This window comes from Muntiacus reevesi, chromosome 1 (genome assembly GCF_963930625.1).
Source record: "Muntiacus reevesi chromosome 1, mMunRee1.1, whole genome shotgun sequence".
NCBI classification, from domain to species: domain Eukaryota; kingdom Metazoa; phylum Chordata; class Mammalia; order Artiodactyla; family Cervidae; genus Muntiacus; species Muntiacus reevesi.
Genome location: NC_089249.1, coordinates 84,506,828 through 84,524,466, shown reverse-complemented (window position 1 = coordinate 84,524,466; position 17,639 = coordinate 84,506,828). Strand labels below are relative to the sequence as shown.

The window sequence follows — 17,639 nt, the reverse complement described above, 5'->3', positions numbered from 1 at the left end:
ACTGTACAGGTGGTAACTTCTTTTCTTTTCCTGAGGTAAGTGTTTGCTGTTGGCTTTGTCCATGGAAGATTCATTGACTGCTTCTGTTTTACCAATGATTCCTGACGTTTAGTGAGAGGGACAGTATGGTTTATGATCATATATTATGTTGAGCTTCACAGCCATAATCAGTTTTAGAATCTAAAGTGGGGGGAGGGAGCTAAAGGTGGTAGGGAATAAACATATAACCCTAAATATAATTGAGACTCAAATGTTTTTAGGATGCTTTTTCCTAAGATCAGTGTAGAAATATTCTATAGCATTTTACTCGTTTTTTTCTTGCCTTCTTCATTTAAAGAAAAAAACGTGATTGTGTATACTCAGAACATCCATAAATTCCTCTCATGCTCTCAGGTGAGATAGCTGGGACTATTTCTAAATGAGGAAATAGACATTTAATACTTGACAACGATCATACTCATTGCTGAGTCCTAGAATATAAGGGTTTCTCCCAATTTTAGTCCAGTTCTTGAACCTCTTGTAGTGTATGTAACACTGAAGTGACTTCTATCTCCTTTTGATTCTTTAGCCTTTAATCCTGCATCTAATGTTCTCCTTCAGTCCTATACCTCATTAGTAAAGATGGCAGGAGGGAGGGAGGGGAGGGGACCATGGTTACCAAAAAAATCACATTGGAACTGCCCTGGAAGGAGCATTGACTGAAAGTGTATCTTGGTTTTCCCTGAACCAGTTTAGATTTCTCTAAATAAAGGGCTTTCTCATTTGTTCTCTCATAGGTTGGGGAATGTTTTTTTGACCTTTATGCTTCAAATTAGCCTTGCAAATTGGCTCAAAAAATATCTCAGTCTTCAAAGATGTTCTTTCACCTCCACATTATGGATCATTCCCTTGCTTACCCATGCCTACAGCTCCTGTCATTAAGCAGTGGGAACACAGGACACATACTCAGCATAATTTAATAGAAAGATCATAGAAATCAGGGGGCAGAACTGATTGTATTTGGTATTGGCTCAATAGTTGATTTCAGAAGTACCTCCTTTAATGTCTTCCCCACCCTGAGGCCCTGAGAATATAAACAGAGAGTAATTTGTTTCATGGTTTGAAATTGGGATGGGTTTGTTACATTTCAGTGCCATCAGGGGTGAAGCACCAGACAGTTGCTATGGATTTGGAGTACCCAGTGGTTTCAGAGCATTGTTTTGAAGAAAGAAAAACCCAAGTTTTTGAGGGTTTTGTATTTGGAAGTAGAGAAATGTAAGGGAGAATACACAGCTAAAGATAAAAATGTTTTTCTCTTCTGCTTACAAACGCCTGGTATATGATGCTTGGGTGGAAGGCTTGTATGCCTGGCAGAAAGTCTTAGTCACTCTTCTGCTGCTTTAGCACCAGAGCCTTTTGGCCAGAATATGAACACCACCCTTTCCTTTCACCCTGAGGGAAGCTGAGGAACCGTCTGCCTCTGCACTGTTGAGGTGGGGCTTTAGCCGTGGTGCTGCTATAAGGGTGTTGGATGTCTTTGTTTCTGTTCCCAGTGTGCCCTGGAGATGCGAGATTTTCCTTTGGCAGCCGGAGGCACGCACCCAGAGAATGCTGGAGCCGCAAGGGGACAGGACCCACTTCCACAGCGGAGAAAAACAAAGAGGAAAAAGGCGTGCAGGCAGCCAGCACTAAGGGACGCACCCGGCACGCAGTGGGCCCCTGCCGCTGCCCCTAGCAGCTGTTCCTGCTGCAGCCCGAGAGGAACTCGGTGAGCCCGTCCCTGTTTGTGGCTGCGAGCTCAGGATTTCAATCAATGCATTCCAGTAACCCTAAAGTGAGGAACTCTCCGTCAGGAAACACACAGAGGTGAGCCCCAGGGCCTGGCCTGACTGCCCCTTGGGGACATCATAGTGGACCCTGAACACTCACTGGTGGAGCAGTATGTTGAATCTTGAGACCCAAATGGGAAAAGAAAAAGACACAAGTAGACAGTGATAGAATAGTGAGTCAAAGTTCAGGTTAGCATTCTCCTCTTACTTATTTGTCCATCATTACCTGACTGCTCCTCATTACACTTCCCCTCCTCAATAAAACATTAAAAACCATCCAGTACAACGTGCTGAACTTGGCAAAGGAGGAAACTGAGACCTGGAAAGTTGAGGAGGCCTAAGGTCGTAGAACTAAAACACCAGCCCCTGACCACCACTGTGAAGCTTTTTCTTCTGTTCCACAAAATTGATACCTTAAAAGAATTTCTTCCTCCTCCCCTGGAGACAGTGGTTAGGGTGTCTGCTCTGGTGTGATACTTATTTGGTGATTAGTGTCCTGGAGGGTTTCCCTAACCTGCCAGTCACCAGCGGCTTTCCTCACACTCTCCCAGACCTGCTTGTATTTTCCAGCAGGGAAGCCAGTCTCTTGTTACAGCTGTTCCTTGTTCATCAGCCGAGGGGTGGGTAGTATTTTGATCTTAACGATGTCTGTTTGTTTACTCTGAGCTAGTCTTAGTGTGAGAGTCATTTCTCTATGTACATAGAAACCGTTGTCCTTTATTGACAGAAACCCTAGCGATGGGTTCCCATGTGACTCTAGGGTTCCCGAGACGAGACAGGCCACTCTGCCCAAATCCTCCTCTCTGTTGAGAGCTCTGAGATGAGAATGGGGAGAAGGCAACAAGCAAGCGGCTTAAGTGAAAGGTGGGGTGGTTACTTTAGCTGTCCAGGTCTCCCTGACGTGTGATAGAAATCAGACCTCTCTGATTTGTGCTGCCCCCTCTTGTCTGGTGTCTGATCTCCCTTTGTTATTTGTCTCTTTTAGTAGCCCTAAGTCAAAGCAGGAGGTGATGGTCCGTCCCCCTACAGTGATGTCCCCATCTGGAAACCCCCAGCTGGATTCCAAATTCTCCAATCAGGGTAAACAGGGGGGCTCAGCCAGCCAATCCCAGCCATCCCCCTGTGACTCCAAGAGTGGGGGCCATACCCCTAAAGCACTCCCTGGCCCAGGTGGGAGCATGGGGCTGAAGAATGGGGCTGGAAATGGTGCCAAGGGCAAGGGGAAAAGGGAGCGAAGTATTTCCGCCGACTCCTTTGATCAGAGAGATCCTGGGACTCCAAACGATGACTCTGACATGAAAGGTATGTCTATAAGATCTTTGAGACTCAGAGGGAAGTAGGTATTCCTGAGGGAGGGCCTCTGACATGGACGGATGCCGGAGAGCCTAATAGTAGCCAAGTGGGGAGAGTAGGAATCGGATCCAGGAGTTCTTGGAGTTTCAGATGGAACTCTTCCTGGTCATTTTCCTACGAACTGAAGAATAGTTTGGAACGACCTTGTTAAGTTCTTACCCTTGAGGATGCAAGTGTTTGAGGGTGCTGCACGACCCTAACCACGGACTTAGGGATGGTCCTGGTCTCCCTGCTTTTGTGTACTTGAGTGTCAGCCAATAACTCCAGTTTGTCTATGCCAGAGCCCACGCTGGAGCAATTTTTCTGACAACTCCTCCTCTTCTCCATGAAATTAGTCCTTCAAGACTTGGGTTGCATGCACTCTGGCTGCCATTTTGCCAGTTGTAGGTATAAGAGGCCACACTGGCACAAGTCTAGATCATCCCAGCCAGTTTCACCATGGCGGGAACGAGGGGCTCCACGTGGTAGAGATCCTGTAGGCACCACAGTGGAGAGAGCCAGGAAGGGGACGGGACCGTGACCGTGCCCTTAGGCTTTCCCTCACTTAGTGTAAAATGAACATCGTAACTGTGTAGGCCGGAATGTGAAACTGATGTTCATGGAGTGGAACGGTGACTCCCCAACCCAAATTGGAAATGAGTACCTGGGTACTTGTTCCCCTGTCTTTCCTGTCTTCTTCAGGTTGTTTGTGGGGGGCCTCTTGAGCACCAGTGCTATGCTGGGTGCTGGGGATGCCATGGTCAGCAAAACCAAAACAGTTGCTATCCTCAAGGGTCTAAATGCACCTAGATAACAGATCATTTAAAAATTACAATAAAATTTGATAAATGCTGAAGTAAGGGAAGTTAGGGGGCTGTGGGTCTAACTAGCAGGGACATCCAGCCGAGGAGGTTCCAAAAGGGTTTCCAGGAAGGAGGGACATTTATGCTAATATCTAAACCCTGGTGGTTCAGACGGTAAAGAATCTGCCTGCAGTGCAGGAGACCTGGGTTCAATCCCTGGGTCGGGAAGATCCCCTGGAGAAGAGAATGACTACTCACTCCAGTATTCTTGCCTGGAGAATTCCAGGGACAGAGGAGCCTGGCAGGCTACAGTCCACGGGGTCACAAAGAGCTGGATATGACTGAGCAACTAACACTTTCACACTTTTCAAAGAATGTGTAGTAGAGCAGTAAGGAGGTGGGGAAGAGTGCTTTGTACTTAGTCATTTAAATGGGAGAAGTGTACTTATATTTTTACAAATAGAAGAATTTCCTCTTAGCAAGGTACTTCCTCCTTGAAATTTTCAAGGTGTTTGCATTATGATGCTATAAATGCTGGCAGAAAAAAGAAAGCTTTATACTTCCTATAATATGAATCTTCTTTTTATTTTTTTAGAATGTAATTCTGCCGACCACATAAAGTCCCAGGATTCCCAGCACACACCACACTCGATGACCCCATCAAATGCTACAGTCCCCAGGTCTTCCACCCCCTCCCATGGCCAGACTACTGCCCCAGAGCCCACACCTGCTCAGAAGACTCCTGCCAAAGTGGTGTATGTGTTTTCTACTGAGATGGCTAATAAGTAAGTTAATGGCTGTGAATTCACTGATAGTGTTTTTTCCTTCTTCCAGTTTTATTGAGATGTAGTTGATGGACAGCTGGTGTGGCTTGCGTGTTGGCGCATCTAAATTTTTATTCCCTTTGAAGATTGACCTTTTTTTTGCCCACTTGTATTATTACTTAAGGTTAACACTACAGAAAGCGGTAAAATAAAATATAAAACCCCCACTCCCCTACTCCCAGAGGCAATCGTTGGTGGTAGTTCCTTGGCTTTCCTTCCAGAGAAACTTTTGATGCTTATACAGATACATGTATATATACTCTTTTAAACAGGAAAAGGATCGATGGCCAGTACACACTTTTCTGCAACTCAGTATTCTTTTAAAATGGCATACATAAGTAATACATGTTCATTTTAGAATAATTAGAGACTGTAAATAAAGTCTCAAGAATTTATAGAGATAACTATTAGGAATGTTTTGGTACATGTTACTAGTAGACAGATGCATCATTGGATATTTGTTTATTTAAAATGTGAATATACACTACATAGTTTTCTGACTTTTCATCTAACATTTTTAAAATTAAGATATAGAGTGAATCTTGGCAACCTTAAATTATGATAAGGTGTGAGAATTCATTTTACTCTTCTTGGGTTGGGATTTTGAACTAGGATTCTCTGTAAAACACCTACTAGAGTGGATGGGTTTAAAGGAAAAAAACCCTGAGGGTTTTTAATGCCTCTTTTGAGATTTGCTAATGGCTATCTTTAAATTTCAGAAGAGTTACAGTAAATGGCAGACAAGTAATGAAAACGTTTTTATCTTGATTTCTTCTCACTGAACTTTGCTGGTGGTTCTTTATACTTCTTTCTCTCTCATACCAGTTCCATCTGGGGTTAAAATGCTTTAGAATTTCAGTTAGTGAAATAGAAACAAGTCCTAGTGTGTGCATCTCTTCTCTCTCTGCAGGGCTGCAGAAGCTGTATTAAAGGGCCAGGTTGAAACTATCGTCTCTTTCCACATCCAGAACATCTCTAACAGCAAGACAGAGAGAAGCACAGCCCCTCTGGTATGTCATCTTAGAAGTGGAATAATGGTTTCAAGGTTATAAGGTGACTCTAAAGGTGGAAGATGGTGAATTCACTGACAGTCTTTTTTCCTTCTTCCAGTTTTATTGAGATGTAGTTGATGGACAGCACTGTATAAGTTGAAGTGTACAGCCAACTGTACTATATACTTTAATTCACATACATTATGAAATGATTATCATCTCATATACATACAAAATTTAAGACAAAAATTTTTTTTTGCCTTGTGATGAGAACTCTTAGGTGTACTTTCTTAAGTTTTACGTAGAACATACAGCAGCATTGATTATATTTATCATGTTATACATTACATTCCTATTACTTACTTACCCTATAACTAGAAGTTTATACCTTTTTGCTGCCCTCCTCTAATTCCGTCTCCCCCAGTCCCCCCACTTTTGGTAGTCACAAATCTAATCTGTTTTTCTGTGAGCTTGTTTGTGAAGTTTAACTGACCTATACTGTGTTAGTTTGTGGTATACAGCATAGTGAAATGATATTTCTATACATTTCAAAGTGATCACCATAAGTCTAGTCACCATGTATCACAGTCTGGGTCTGCAGGCAGAGATGCGTGTAACTGAAAGATTGTACTCTCAATTTTGATCACCTGTTTATGTCCTCCTCCCATGGCCCCCCTCCTCTTTAAACTACCTGTTTGTTCTCTATATCTGTGACTCTGTTCCTGTTTAGTTATGTTTAATCATTTGCTTTGTTTTTTTAGATTCCACATGTTTGTCTTTCTCTGACTTATTTCACTTAGCACAATACCCTCTAGGTCCATCCATGTTTTTGAAAATGGCAAAGTTTCATTCTTTCTTAATGGCTAAGTAATACTCCATTGTGTGTGTGTGTGTGTACACCATATAGTCTTTATTCATCTATTAATGAGCACTTAGTTTGCTTCCATATCTTGGCTTTTGTAAATAATGCTGCAGTGAACAACATAAGGGTACAGATACCTTTTCTAATTGGTGTTTTTGTTTTCTTCAGATAAATAGCCAGGAATGAAATTACTGGATTATATGTTAGTTGTATTTGTAATTCTTTGTGGAATCTCCCACTGTTTTCCATAGTGCCTACACCAGTATACATCCCCACCAACAATCCATGAGGGTTCAGTAGGGAGATAATCTTGGTATCAGCTAGATTTTGAGCCTTTAACCTAGTTGTGTAGTTTTAGGCACATCTCACTGGTCTTTTCTGCTAGCATGCTGATATATTGATGAGTTACTAGAAGAGAAGAGGTGCAAAGTAAAAAAAGGAGACATATGGATATCTTAGGATTTCCTTAATGTGGCCATCTCTGGGAAATTCTGAATTCAGACCCTGCATTAAAAAAAAAATAACACATACTCTTGAGTTACTTAAAGAACAGAGAAAAAACAACAGTTAAGGGTGGACACTGGTTTCCTATAGACTGTGACAGAAGAAACGGTTTACTACCACCCTACAGCATTGGAGTACATGCTGATAGTTCCGTAATTAGAGTCTCAGTGACTTTCAGAATGATTCTTATTTATTTCAGAGTGAGAGAACCACTGAATGTTTTTAATTGCTTGATATTTTCAAAATTATAGTTAATGTTAGTTTGTTTCCTCTTTGGAACTTAAGCACCTGCTGTAAACTACATTAGAACACACATGCAGTGGTTGTTTCAATATATGTAGTGTTCTCAAATTGAACCGAAAGGTATTTCTTGTGTCTCAGATTGTTGAGGCATCGCACCCAGTGCTGTGGGGACACTAGAGGTTCAAGACACAGTCCCTGATTTCAGGAAGCATAAACTATAAAACTGGGATGAGTCTTAAACCTGGGAAAAGTTAAATGACTAAAGTGACAGTTGAGTATAGAATAGATAACGTTTTCCCATGTTGTATGAGAACTTAGGATACCTCCCCGTGACATAGCAGGGCGGGAGCTTTCCTAGACCAAGCAAAGGAATTTCCTGTCTCTCTGTATCTCCACTAATCAAGGGTAGAAGAGGTGTATATATAATATTTTAAATGTATATATTATATATAATATAATTATATATAAATGTATGCTATTTTTAATTTATACTTTAAAAGTATTTATATTTTATATTGTTCTGAAATATATAGGGCATATTGTAGCTCTAACTGACGTTTTATTGACTTAATGACAGATCTTCATACAGTTTTTACCTCCACCTCCTCTAGTACTAAAATGAAATCAGAAGAGGAGTTAACGAGGGTATTGGGAATAGTCCCATCACTATTGCTCCAAATCTAAAATAAAAAGAGTGGTACTAAACCATTTCTTCTGTCACAGTCACCCTTATAGGAAATGAGTATCCACCTTTAACACAAACACAGCCTGGCCAACAAAACCAAACGTAAACTGGCTCTAAGGTGACCTCCAGACTCCAGTTACGTAGTCAGAGACACCAAGGACACTGACGTCCAGAGTCATCTAGGTTCAGTCAGTCTGCCCCACCTCAGTCTGGGTCTGCAGGCAGAGATGCGTGGAGAATACCAGCATGTGGAGCATTTACGTACATGTCCACAGAATGTGAGCTCTTCGTATTCAGGGATACATATAATGATTTCTGAACAAATTTGTCCTTGAGAAACATTCCAGAGAGTAGGTGGGGATGTAAGTAAGAGCCTTAGGGGTTTGGAAATACAGACTGGATTAGGTGAACATGTAGAAGGAAGTGAACATCAAAAAGGGATCCTGCAGCTCTTGAGATCCATTGAGGATTGGCAGGCTGGGCCCTTCTGTTCTGCAGTACCGCCCTTCTCTAGTACCTGAACTTCCAGCAGGGCCAAGGCATAGATGCAGAACATTTTATATCCCTCTTTCAAACACTGACAACATCCATGTCACCTCTTACAGTTGAGCCTGCCTTTACCCAGGACTTAAATGTGACATTGGTACTTAATAAATAATAATAAGACACTCATTCAGCCTGTAGAAAGGGCCATGTGCTGTCTATTGGAAAGAACAGATCAAGAGACACCACGAGCTAACCTCAGATTTCTCCACAGATGTTTCTTGCCTACAGATTATCTTATGCAGTTAATGTGCAAGTTTTTATCAAATATGTAATCAGTGATCACAGACTGAAAACAGAAATCGGAGCTGTCAGGCCCCCCGGAAACTAAAGGAGAGGAGTGCTTCACTAGTCACCGTGCCCGGGGAGACAGTGAAGTGGAGCAGCCTCACCTGCCGCCTGTGGCTGGTAGAGCACTGAGCTGGAAGTGACAAGGGCTTTCTTTTTCAGTTTAAAACATCAGACTCTTTGATTGACAGTGAGAAGTCTACACACCCATTTATACTTTCAGGGAGAGAAAAAGGTGTTAGGTACAGCCTCCCACATACCAAGAAACTAATCTCTCCCTGAATCAGAAACACGTAGTAGACATGTGATATCAAACCTGTTCTTCGAAATAGATACTCAGATGTATTCACTCGAGCAGAGTGGCTTTCCCTTGGCATGCTCATAAAGTTATTGAAACCTAATCTTTAGCTTGGGAAAGAGGATACCATTTGACAGTAAAATGTGAGGAAAAAAATAAAAATGTCTTCATGTCCATGGGGTTTGGAAGGCAGCTATGCTCACCACTATACCACCAATGCGTCCATGGGGTTTGTACATGAGCAGTTTCTACGGCAAGTGTCAGTGTAGATTTATGTGGCTGGGACCAGTCCTTTATAACATATCATGCTCTTTTCATTGCCCTTCTGTTCAATTTACCAATGATTTTTAAAATCTCGTTTATCTTCAGAACACACAGATATCTGCCCTTCGAAATGATCCGAAACCTCTCCCACAACAGCCCCCAGCTCCAGCCAACCAGGACCAGAATTCTTCCCAGAACACCAGGCTGCAGCCAACTCCCCCCATTCCGGCACCAGCACCCAAGCCTGCCGCCCCCCCGCGTCCCCTGGACCGAGACAGTCCTGGGGTAGAAAACAAACTGATCCCTTCTGTCGGCAGCCCTGCCGGCTCCACTCCACTGCCCCCAGACAGTACCGGGCCAAACTCAACGCCCAACAACCGAGCCGTGACCCCTGTCTCCCAGGGGAGCAATAGCTCTTCAGCAGATCCCAAAGCCCCCCCGCCTCCACCAGTGTCCAGTGGCGAGCCCCCCACACTGGGGGAAAACCCTGATGGACTCTCTCAGGAGCAGCTGGAGCATCGGGAGCGCTCCTTACAAACGCTCAGAGATATCCAGCGAATGCTTTTCCCCGATGAGAAGGAATTCCCAGGAGGACAGAGTGGGGGACCCCAGCAGAACACTGGGGTATTAGATGGACCTCAGAAAAAACCAGAAGGGCCTATACAGGCCATGATGGTTCAATCCCAAAGCCTAGGTAAGGGACCTGGGCCCCGGACAGACGTGGGGGCTCCGTTTGGCCCTCAAGGACACAGAGATGTGCCCTTTCCTCCAGATGAAATGGTTCCACCCTCCATGAACTCCCAGTCTGGGCCCATCGGACCCGACCACCTGGATCACATGACCCCTGAGCAGATAGCGTGGCTGAAACTGCAGCAGGAGTTCTACGAAGAGAAGAGGAGGAAGCAGGAGCAGGTGGCCGTGCAGCAGTGCTCCCTCCAGGACATGATGGTCCATCAGCACGGGCCGCGGGCGGTGGTCCGCGGGCCGCCCCCTCCGTACCAGATGACCCCTGGCGAGGCCTGGGGGCCTGGGGGCACAGAGCCCTTTGCCGACGGGATCAACATGCCGCATTCTCTGCCCCCGAGAGCCATGGCTCCCCACCCCAACATGCCAGGGAGCCAAATGCGCCTCCCTGGATTTGCGGGAATGATGAATTCTGAGATGGAGGGGCCCAATGTCCCCAACCCGGCATCGCGACCAGGTCTTTCTGCAGTCAGCTGGCCAGACGATGTGCCAAAAATCCCAGACGGTCGAAATTTCCCGCCTGGCCAGGGCGTCTTCAGTGGTCCTGGCCGAGGGGAGCGGTTCCCAAACCCCCAAGGATTGTCTGAAGAGATGTTTCAACAGCAGCTGGCAGAGAAGCAGCTGGGACTGCCCCCGGGGATGAGCGTGGAAGGCATCAGGCCCGGAATGGAGATGAACAGGATGATCCCAGGCTCCCAGCGCCACGTGGAGCCAGGGAATAATCCCATCTTCCCTCGAATACCAGTGGAGGGCCCACTGAGCCCTTCCAGGGGTGACTTTCCGAAAGGAATGCCCCCACAGCTGGGCCCCGGCCGGGAACTCGAGTTTGGGATGGTTCCCAGTGGGATGAAGGGAGATGTCAGTCTAAATGTCAGCATGGGATCCAACTCTCAGATGATACCTCAGAAGATGAGAGAGGCTGGGGCGGGGCCCGAGGAGATGCTGAAGCTCCGTGCAGCTGGCGCGGACATGCTGCCTGCTCAGCAGAAGATGGTGCCCCTGCCATTCGGTGAGCACCCGCAGCAAGAGTATGGCATGGGCCCCAGGCCGTTCCTCCCCATGTCTCAGGGTCCAGGCAGCAACAGTGGCTTGCGGAATCTCAGAGAACCCATGGGGCCCGACCAAAGGACTAACAGCCGGCTCAGTCATATGCCACCACTACCTCTCAACCCTTCCAATAACCCCACTAGCCTCAACACAGCTCCTCCCGTTCAGCGCGGCCTGGGGCGGAAGCCCGTGGAGATATCTGTGGCAGGCAGCCAGGTGCATTCCCCAGGCATCAACCCTCTGAAATCCCCCACGATGCGCCAAGTCCAGTCACCAATGCTGGGCTCACCCTCGGGGAACCTCAAGTCCCCCCAGACTCCATCGCAGCTGGCAGGCATGCTGGCGGGCCCAGCTGCCGCTGCTTCCATTAAGTCCCCGCCCGTCTTGGGGTCTGCTGCTGCTTCGCCTGTTCACCTCAAGTCTCCATCACTTCCCGCCCCATCACCTGGATGGACCTCGTCTCCAAAACCTCCCCTTCAGAGTCCTGGGATCCCTCCAAACCACAAAGCACCCCTCACCATGGCCTCCCCAGCCATGCTGGCAAGTGTAGAGTCAGGTCAGTATACTCTCAACTTCACAGTTGCACCTATAGCCAGAGATTGTGAAAGCCTGGTTTACGTACTTTTAAGAAAATTGGTGTCCTGATTATGCAGCCAGAGGAGGGGGCTTTTGCCAAGATGAATGTATTTGTGGCACGGTGCAGAGTCGGTACTCCCATGGGGTTATGCTCAAGTGTTCAATCCTGGTGAAGATTCATGGACTTTAGTGCAAAATATGTTTATGAAATAGGACTGGGAGGATAATGGGAAATGCATATCATTTCACTGAACAATTTACATTTGCACAGGGAACTCACATTGGTGGAATAAAATGTCTTAACAGTGGATAAATGTGTTTCCTTTAAACACCAGCCCCACTCACTCCAGAGGTCTGCCTTCATGTTAAGAGAGTGTGAGTGTCATCCCAAGCAAAGAGGGGAGACCGCTGAGAGACTTGAGTGGTTCTCGTAAATATGTGTTGACCATCGAAACAGTTTCCAAAACCTTCTGCTTGGTAGACTGCTATTCTCACAGATCAGCTGCAATTTATTAGTATTTTCTTCCTGGGGGAAGTTCTCACTGATGATGGTGGTTTTGTGAACAGGACCAGAGGCAGTCAGTAGATGAGCACCTAGTGTAAATACTAGGTCTGTGTTGTCTCCACTTGAGAAAGACTAGAATCAGAATGAGATAGGAGATTTATCCTAACAGGTTAAAGTGTGTCTCTCCGTTGGGTAGCTGTTCTCTATAAAGCAGTCCAGTGGAGCGGCCCCCTCAGACCTTTTGAGTGCAGACATCTTGGTGGCGGAAGTCAGTCAGGAGCATGTGTAGGGTGCTTTGGTCAGTACCTGGGGTGGGATGGCTCATCTGGCTTCCAAGCACACTAATGCCAGAGGCGAATTCTGAATTGTGGTTGGCAAGGGTAAGAGATCCACTTATTTCCCATTGTTTTCAGTGAAGGAGTTGTTTGTGAGACGTGGTTTTCCCAAGTTTAGCTAATATTTCTCATGCATCTTTGGTGCGTTGTCCTCCCATCTGTTGAGCTGTCACCTCCATTGCATGCTGCCATCTCCCTCTGCACACATACGGAGCTTGACTAGATGACTGATGATTCATGTCCTGGGTCTAATAACACTGTCCCATTCATCTGTCTCATTCCCTGCCCTGTTTTATTTTGCTTTCTTATCCTAGGTGGCCCCCCACCTCCTACAGCCAGCCAGTCTGCCTCTGTGAGTATCCCGGGAAGTCTTCCCTCTAGTACACCTTACACCATGCCTCCAGAGCCGACCCTTTCCCAGAACCCACTGTCTATTATGATGTCTCGAATGTCCAAGTTTGCAATGCCCAGTTCTACCCCGTTATACCACGACGCCATCAAGACTGTGGCCAGCTCAGATGATGACTCCCCTCCAGCTCGTTCTCCCAACTTGCCATCAATGAATAATATGCCAGGTAAGAAATCAGGAAGATAGGATATGGCCCTGTTGCTCTTGACAAAAGAAAAATGTCTTGAGGTATTTTCTTGATATCTGTAGACCTCAATAAGCTTGACGTTCAGCAGGTTGAAAATGTATACACCTGAGTTAGTTTCAGTAAAACTAAAATGTCTTGTCTAGAGGAAGAGAATAACACTCTTTTGGATTAGCTTATTTAATTCTGTGTTTGTGGATAAGAAAGCAAGTTTTTTTAGAGTTCTTGTCATTTTCTTACAGAAGTTCTGATGCTTCTGTGTACCTCAGTGTGCTTATTTTTAGGTGGTGGCTCCTCCTGGAGCGAAACTGAAAGCAGTATCTTTTTAATATGCTGATAGGAATGTCTTAGGGCTTCCCTGGTAGCTCAGACGATAAAGCGTCTGCCTACAATGAGGGAGAACTGGTTGGATCCCTGGGTCGGGAAGATCCCCTGGAGAAGGAAATGGCAACCCACTCCAGTATTCATGCCCAGAAAATCCCAAGGACTGAGGAGCCTGGGGGGCTACAGTCCATGTGGTCGCAAAGAGTCAGACACGACTGAGCAACTTCAGCTCAGCTCAGCTAGGAATGTCTTGAGTCCTCAACTATTTTCCTGAAAGGGCAAGCAGCCACAGGATTTCTGACAATGGAAAACCCCTATTTCCTAGAGAAGCACTTTCTTTAGGCCTACAGAGAAAATAAAATTCCTCCCTTCCATCCTCATTTTGTTCTCCTTCACTCTTATACTTCCCATCTCCCCAAATCTCACTAACAGGAAATGATGTGGGAGGGCAAATGTGGTCAACAAAGAGACCATAACTTCAGCCATGGATTTCTGGTTCCAGTTCCATTCTGATTTGTTAAGAATGCTTTTTATCATCAGTCAGGTTAGGGCATGCTCCATGGGTTGGACAAGCATTCTTACCATACTCGGTGGTTAACTTCATGGAAAGACCAAATATTTAAATGTCCTAGAGGCCATGGTAGAACCACTGTGTTTTCCTTTTCCATTAAAAGTTCGCTTTTCTTCACCATTTTATATACTCTAGAGTTTGAAGTGCTCTCCCTGTAAGGCAGTATAAAATAGTGATGCCACGTATCAGTTCAAAAAGGCCTATTTGGTTTCCTCATTGCTATTACTTCTGATTCTTGGACTTGTAGGATTGATGAATCCTCTTTCTCCAAAAAGGACTGTACTACAGGTCATCTAGGCAAATTGTTTTCTTCTGAATTAAATACCTCCAGTGAAGAAGTCTGTACTCATTTGTGTATTAACTTGTAACTTTTCACTCGGAGACTTTCTAGCTGTCTTCTATGTACATATATGTCATACAGTTTAAAGCTCAGTAACACATTGTCTTGCGGAGTTGTTGGTCTGTGTGTCCCAAAATGTGTTATAACCTCCCTGAGGGTAGATTGTGCCTTGTGTATTTTCTCAGCCGAGTCCCATGCACATTTGATGCATGGTCACTTTTTTTGTTAATTTGATTTATGATAGTTTTTCTGAGTTACTTTTGGTGAAATTGATTCATTTGATATCTTTATTTTTCTAGGAATGGGCATTAATACACAGAATCCTCGAATTTCAGGTCCAAACCCCGTGGTTCCAATGCCAACCCTCAGCCCAATGGGAATGACCCAACCACTTTCTCACTCCAATCAGATGCCCTCTCCGAACGCCATGGGACCCAACATACCTCCTCATGGAGTCCCTATGGGGCCTGGTTTGATGTCACACAATCCTATCATGGGGCATGGGTCCCAGGAGCCTCCAATGGTACCTCAAGGACGCATGGGTTTTCCCCAGGGTTTCCCTCCAGTTCAGTCTCCTCCACAGCAGGTTCCGTTTCCTCACAATGGCCCCAGTGGGGGGCAGGGCAACTTCCCAGGAGGGATGGGTTTCCCAGGAGAAGGGCCTCTTGGCCGCCCCAGCAACCTGCCCCAAAGTTCAGCAGATGCAGCACTTTGCAAGCCTGGAGGCCCCGGAGGTCCTGACTCCTTCGCTGTCCTGGGAAACAGCATGCCTTCAGTGTTTACAGACCCAGATCTACAGGAGGTCATCCGACCTGGAGCCACCGGAATACCTGAGTTTGACCTGTCTCGCATTATCCCATCTGAGAAGCCTAGCCAGACTCTGCAATATTTCCCTCGAGGGGAAGTCCCAGGCCGTAAACAACCCCAGGGTCCTGGACCTGGGTTTTCGCACATGCAGGGGATGATGGGCGAACAAGCCCCCAGAATGGGACTAGCATTACCTGGCATGGGAGGTCCAGGGCCCGTGGGAACTCCAGACATCCCTCTTGGGACAGCTCCGTCCATGCCAGGGCACAACCCTATGAGACCACCAGCCTTTCTCCAGCAAGGCATGATGGGACCTCACCATCGGATGATGTCACCAGCACAATCTACAATGCCCGGCCAGCCCACCCTGATGAGCAATCCCGCTGCTGCTGTGGGCATGATTCCTGGCAAGGATCGAGGGCCTGCTGGGCTCTACACTCACCCTGGGCCTGTGGGCTCTCCAGGCATGATGATGTCCATGCAGGGCATGATGGGACCCCAACAGAACATCATGATCCCCCCACAGATGAGGCCCCGGGGCATGGCCGCTGACGTGGGCATGGGTGGATTCAGCCAAGGACCTGGCAACCCAGGAAACATGATGTTTTAAGCTGCTAAGACTGGATGTGCCCATCCTTGTTGAGATGAGATTCCAGGTCCTGAGAGCTGCTATGAGGGCGTTCCAGGAGCACTGTCGGTCATGCAATAGGAGAACAGAGACCCAAGGGCTGCTTTGGGGGCGGGGGGAACTCGAGAATGTATGGATTTATCTGAAAACAAATTATTCATTTAATCAACAGGTGTGTTTTTTTTAAGATTTATTTTTTAAAAATTATTTTTGTGGACTTGGGTATCCCGTGATGGCACCTCCTTTTGGGAATCTGTAGCCGTGCTTTGAGAATCGCCATGGGTCACGTGTTGCACCGTTCTCTGTATGTTTACGTCCTTTGGACTTGGCTTCTCCCAGGATTCTTTTCTTGGTTTTGTTTTTGCTTGGGGCTTTATTTTTTTGTGTACTGTACTATATTGTAAAAGGGATTTTAGCAGAGACTTTAGTCTTTGGAACAAGAGGAGAACAGGAATGCTGGGCTGTTTACTTTAGGTGGAAAATCCATCTTCAGACCTTTGGACTATTTTCTTTCAACTCCAGTGTATAGAAAAACCAAACTACAACCTCAGAGCAGAGTATTAATGAAAAGCACAAAAAAAGGAACTAAGTTCAGCGAGGGGTGGGGGGAGGGGGAGATTTTTCTTTTTAAAAATAATGACACTTAGGACATTTGTTTTTCAGTTTAAGTGCTCTTCAGCACTGTCTGCCTCTCCCAGCCTACAGACCCACCTGCACATTTTTCTCTCGTTTTCCCTCCCCTCTCCTTCCCCATCTCTTGGTTGAGTGAGTTTCCCCCTGTTGTGTCCCTCACTGGTGACCCCCTGCTTCCCTCCTCTCTTTTCCTTTGGCAGCTGCAATACACGGTGATACTTTGGGGAAATAAATCTAAGCAAGCCTCACCTTCCATGCCGAGCATCGTCCCGGCTCCAGGAGGGAAGGGCCTGTCTTTGGGATGCTCGATGGTCTTTGCCCTTCGTCTTTTCTTCCCCATCCTACCCCTTCCCTGCCCACCTTGTTTTCTGTTCTCCTTTTATTAGGAATTCCCAAGTGAATTTTATTAATGTGGGAGTGGAACAGATGCTAAAAGCTATCCAGGATTTTGTTTTTCTGTTTTTAATTTTGTGGGTCCTTCCCTTTCCTCCCCCTCCCATGCGTAAAACGTTCTGTGTAACCTCCATTAAATTTGGTACAAAACCACTCACCAGAGCTGTGGTGTCAGAAAAATAAAATATATTGTTTCTTACAAAATTGGATTGCCTTTTTTTTGTCCATTTGGATTCCTGTTCACTGAGTATTAGGCATAGTGGTTGCCATGTGACCCAGAAACGTATCACCATTGTATCAGACTTGATCGACAGGGTGAAAGTTAGGGAAAGTATAGAAAAGTGAAGCGTATTGCTTGCTGTTGAGGAGTAACTACTCTTGTAGATTGATCCAGTGCTGTTCCTGTCTCAGGCATGAAATCTTAGCTATAGGCAGAACAGCCCTGGTCCCCATGGCCTCATCTCTGGAGGCAGCTCATGGCCTTTACTAGGAATTTTTGTGAGGGCCAGTGTAATGGTGTGAAGTATTTAAGAAGGCCAAAGTTATAGTCATTTGAAAAGCTACGAAATGTCCGTGGAGCTTGTTAAAGTATTATTACTGTGTGTACAAATGTGGTTTCTGTGGTCCGTTCTGCCTTCCCCCTTCCCTGCCTATCCACGGTCCCCTTCTGCCAGCCCTGCTCAGGCTACACAGCTCA

General features: G+C 45.9%; 2 protein-coding genes across 8 annotated transcripts in view; both read left to right on the top strand.

Moving 5' to 3' along the window:
• LOC136146659 (uncharacterized) overlaps nt 1-1,751 on the top strand; it is a 78,090-nt gene extending 76,339 nt beyond the window's left edge. For all 5 annotated transcript variants that reach the window (XM_065905688.1, XM_065905660.1, XM_065905669.1 and 2 more), the window contains one exon: nt 1,533-1,751. In XM_065905688.1, coding sequence (XP_065761760.1) covers nt 1,545-1,751 — 207 coding nt within the window. In that variant the 5' untranslated portion in view covers nt 1,533-1,544. The remainder of the gene's footprint in view (nt 1-1,532) is intronic.
• On the top strand, nt 1,719-17,140 carry BCL9 (BCL9 transcription coactivator). 3 transcript variants are annotated; one of them, XM_065905635.1, is made up of 7 exons: nt 1,719-1,845; nt 2,797-3,110; nt 4,539-4,728; nt 5,678-5,777; nt 9,552-11,793; nt 12,968-13,228; nt 14,781-17,140. In XM_065905635.1, the coding sequence occupies exons 1-7, from the start codon at nt 1,793-1,795 to the stop codon at nt 15,896-15,898; spliced, it is 4,278 nt and encodes a 1,425-aa protein (XP_065761707.1). In that variant the 5' UTR covers nt 1,719-1,792; the 3' UTR covers nt 15,899-17,140. The 3 variants fall into 3 exon arrangements, with proteins under 3 accessions (XP_065761707.1, XP_065761713.1, XP_065761698.1); XM_065905641.1 differs by having other exon boundaries at nt 2,794-2,888; XM_065905626.1 differs by having other exon boundaries at nt 2,794-3,110.
• Nucleotides 17,141-17,639: the final 499 nt, after the last annotated feature.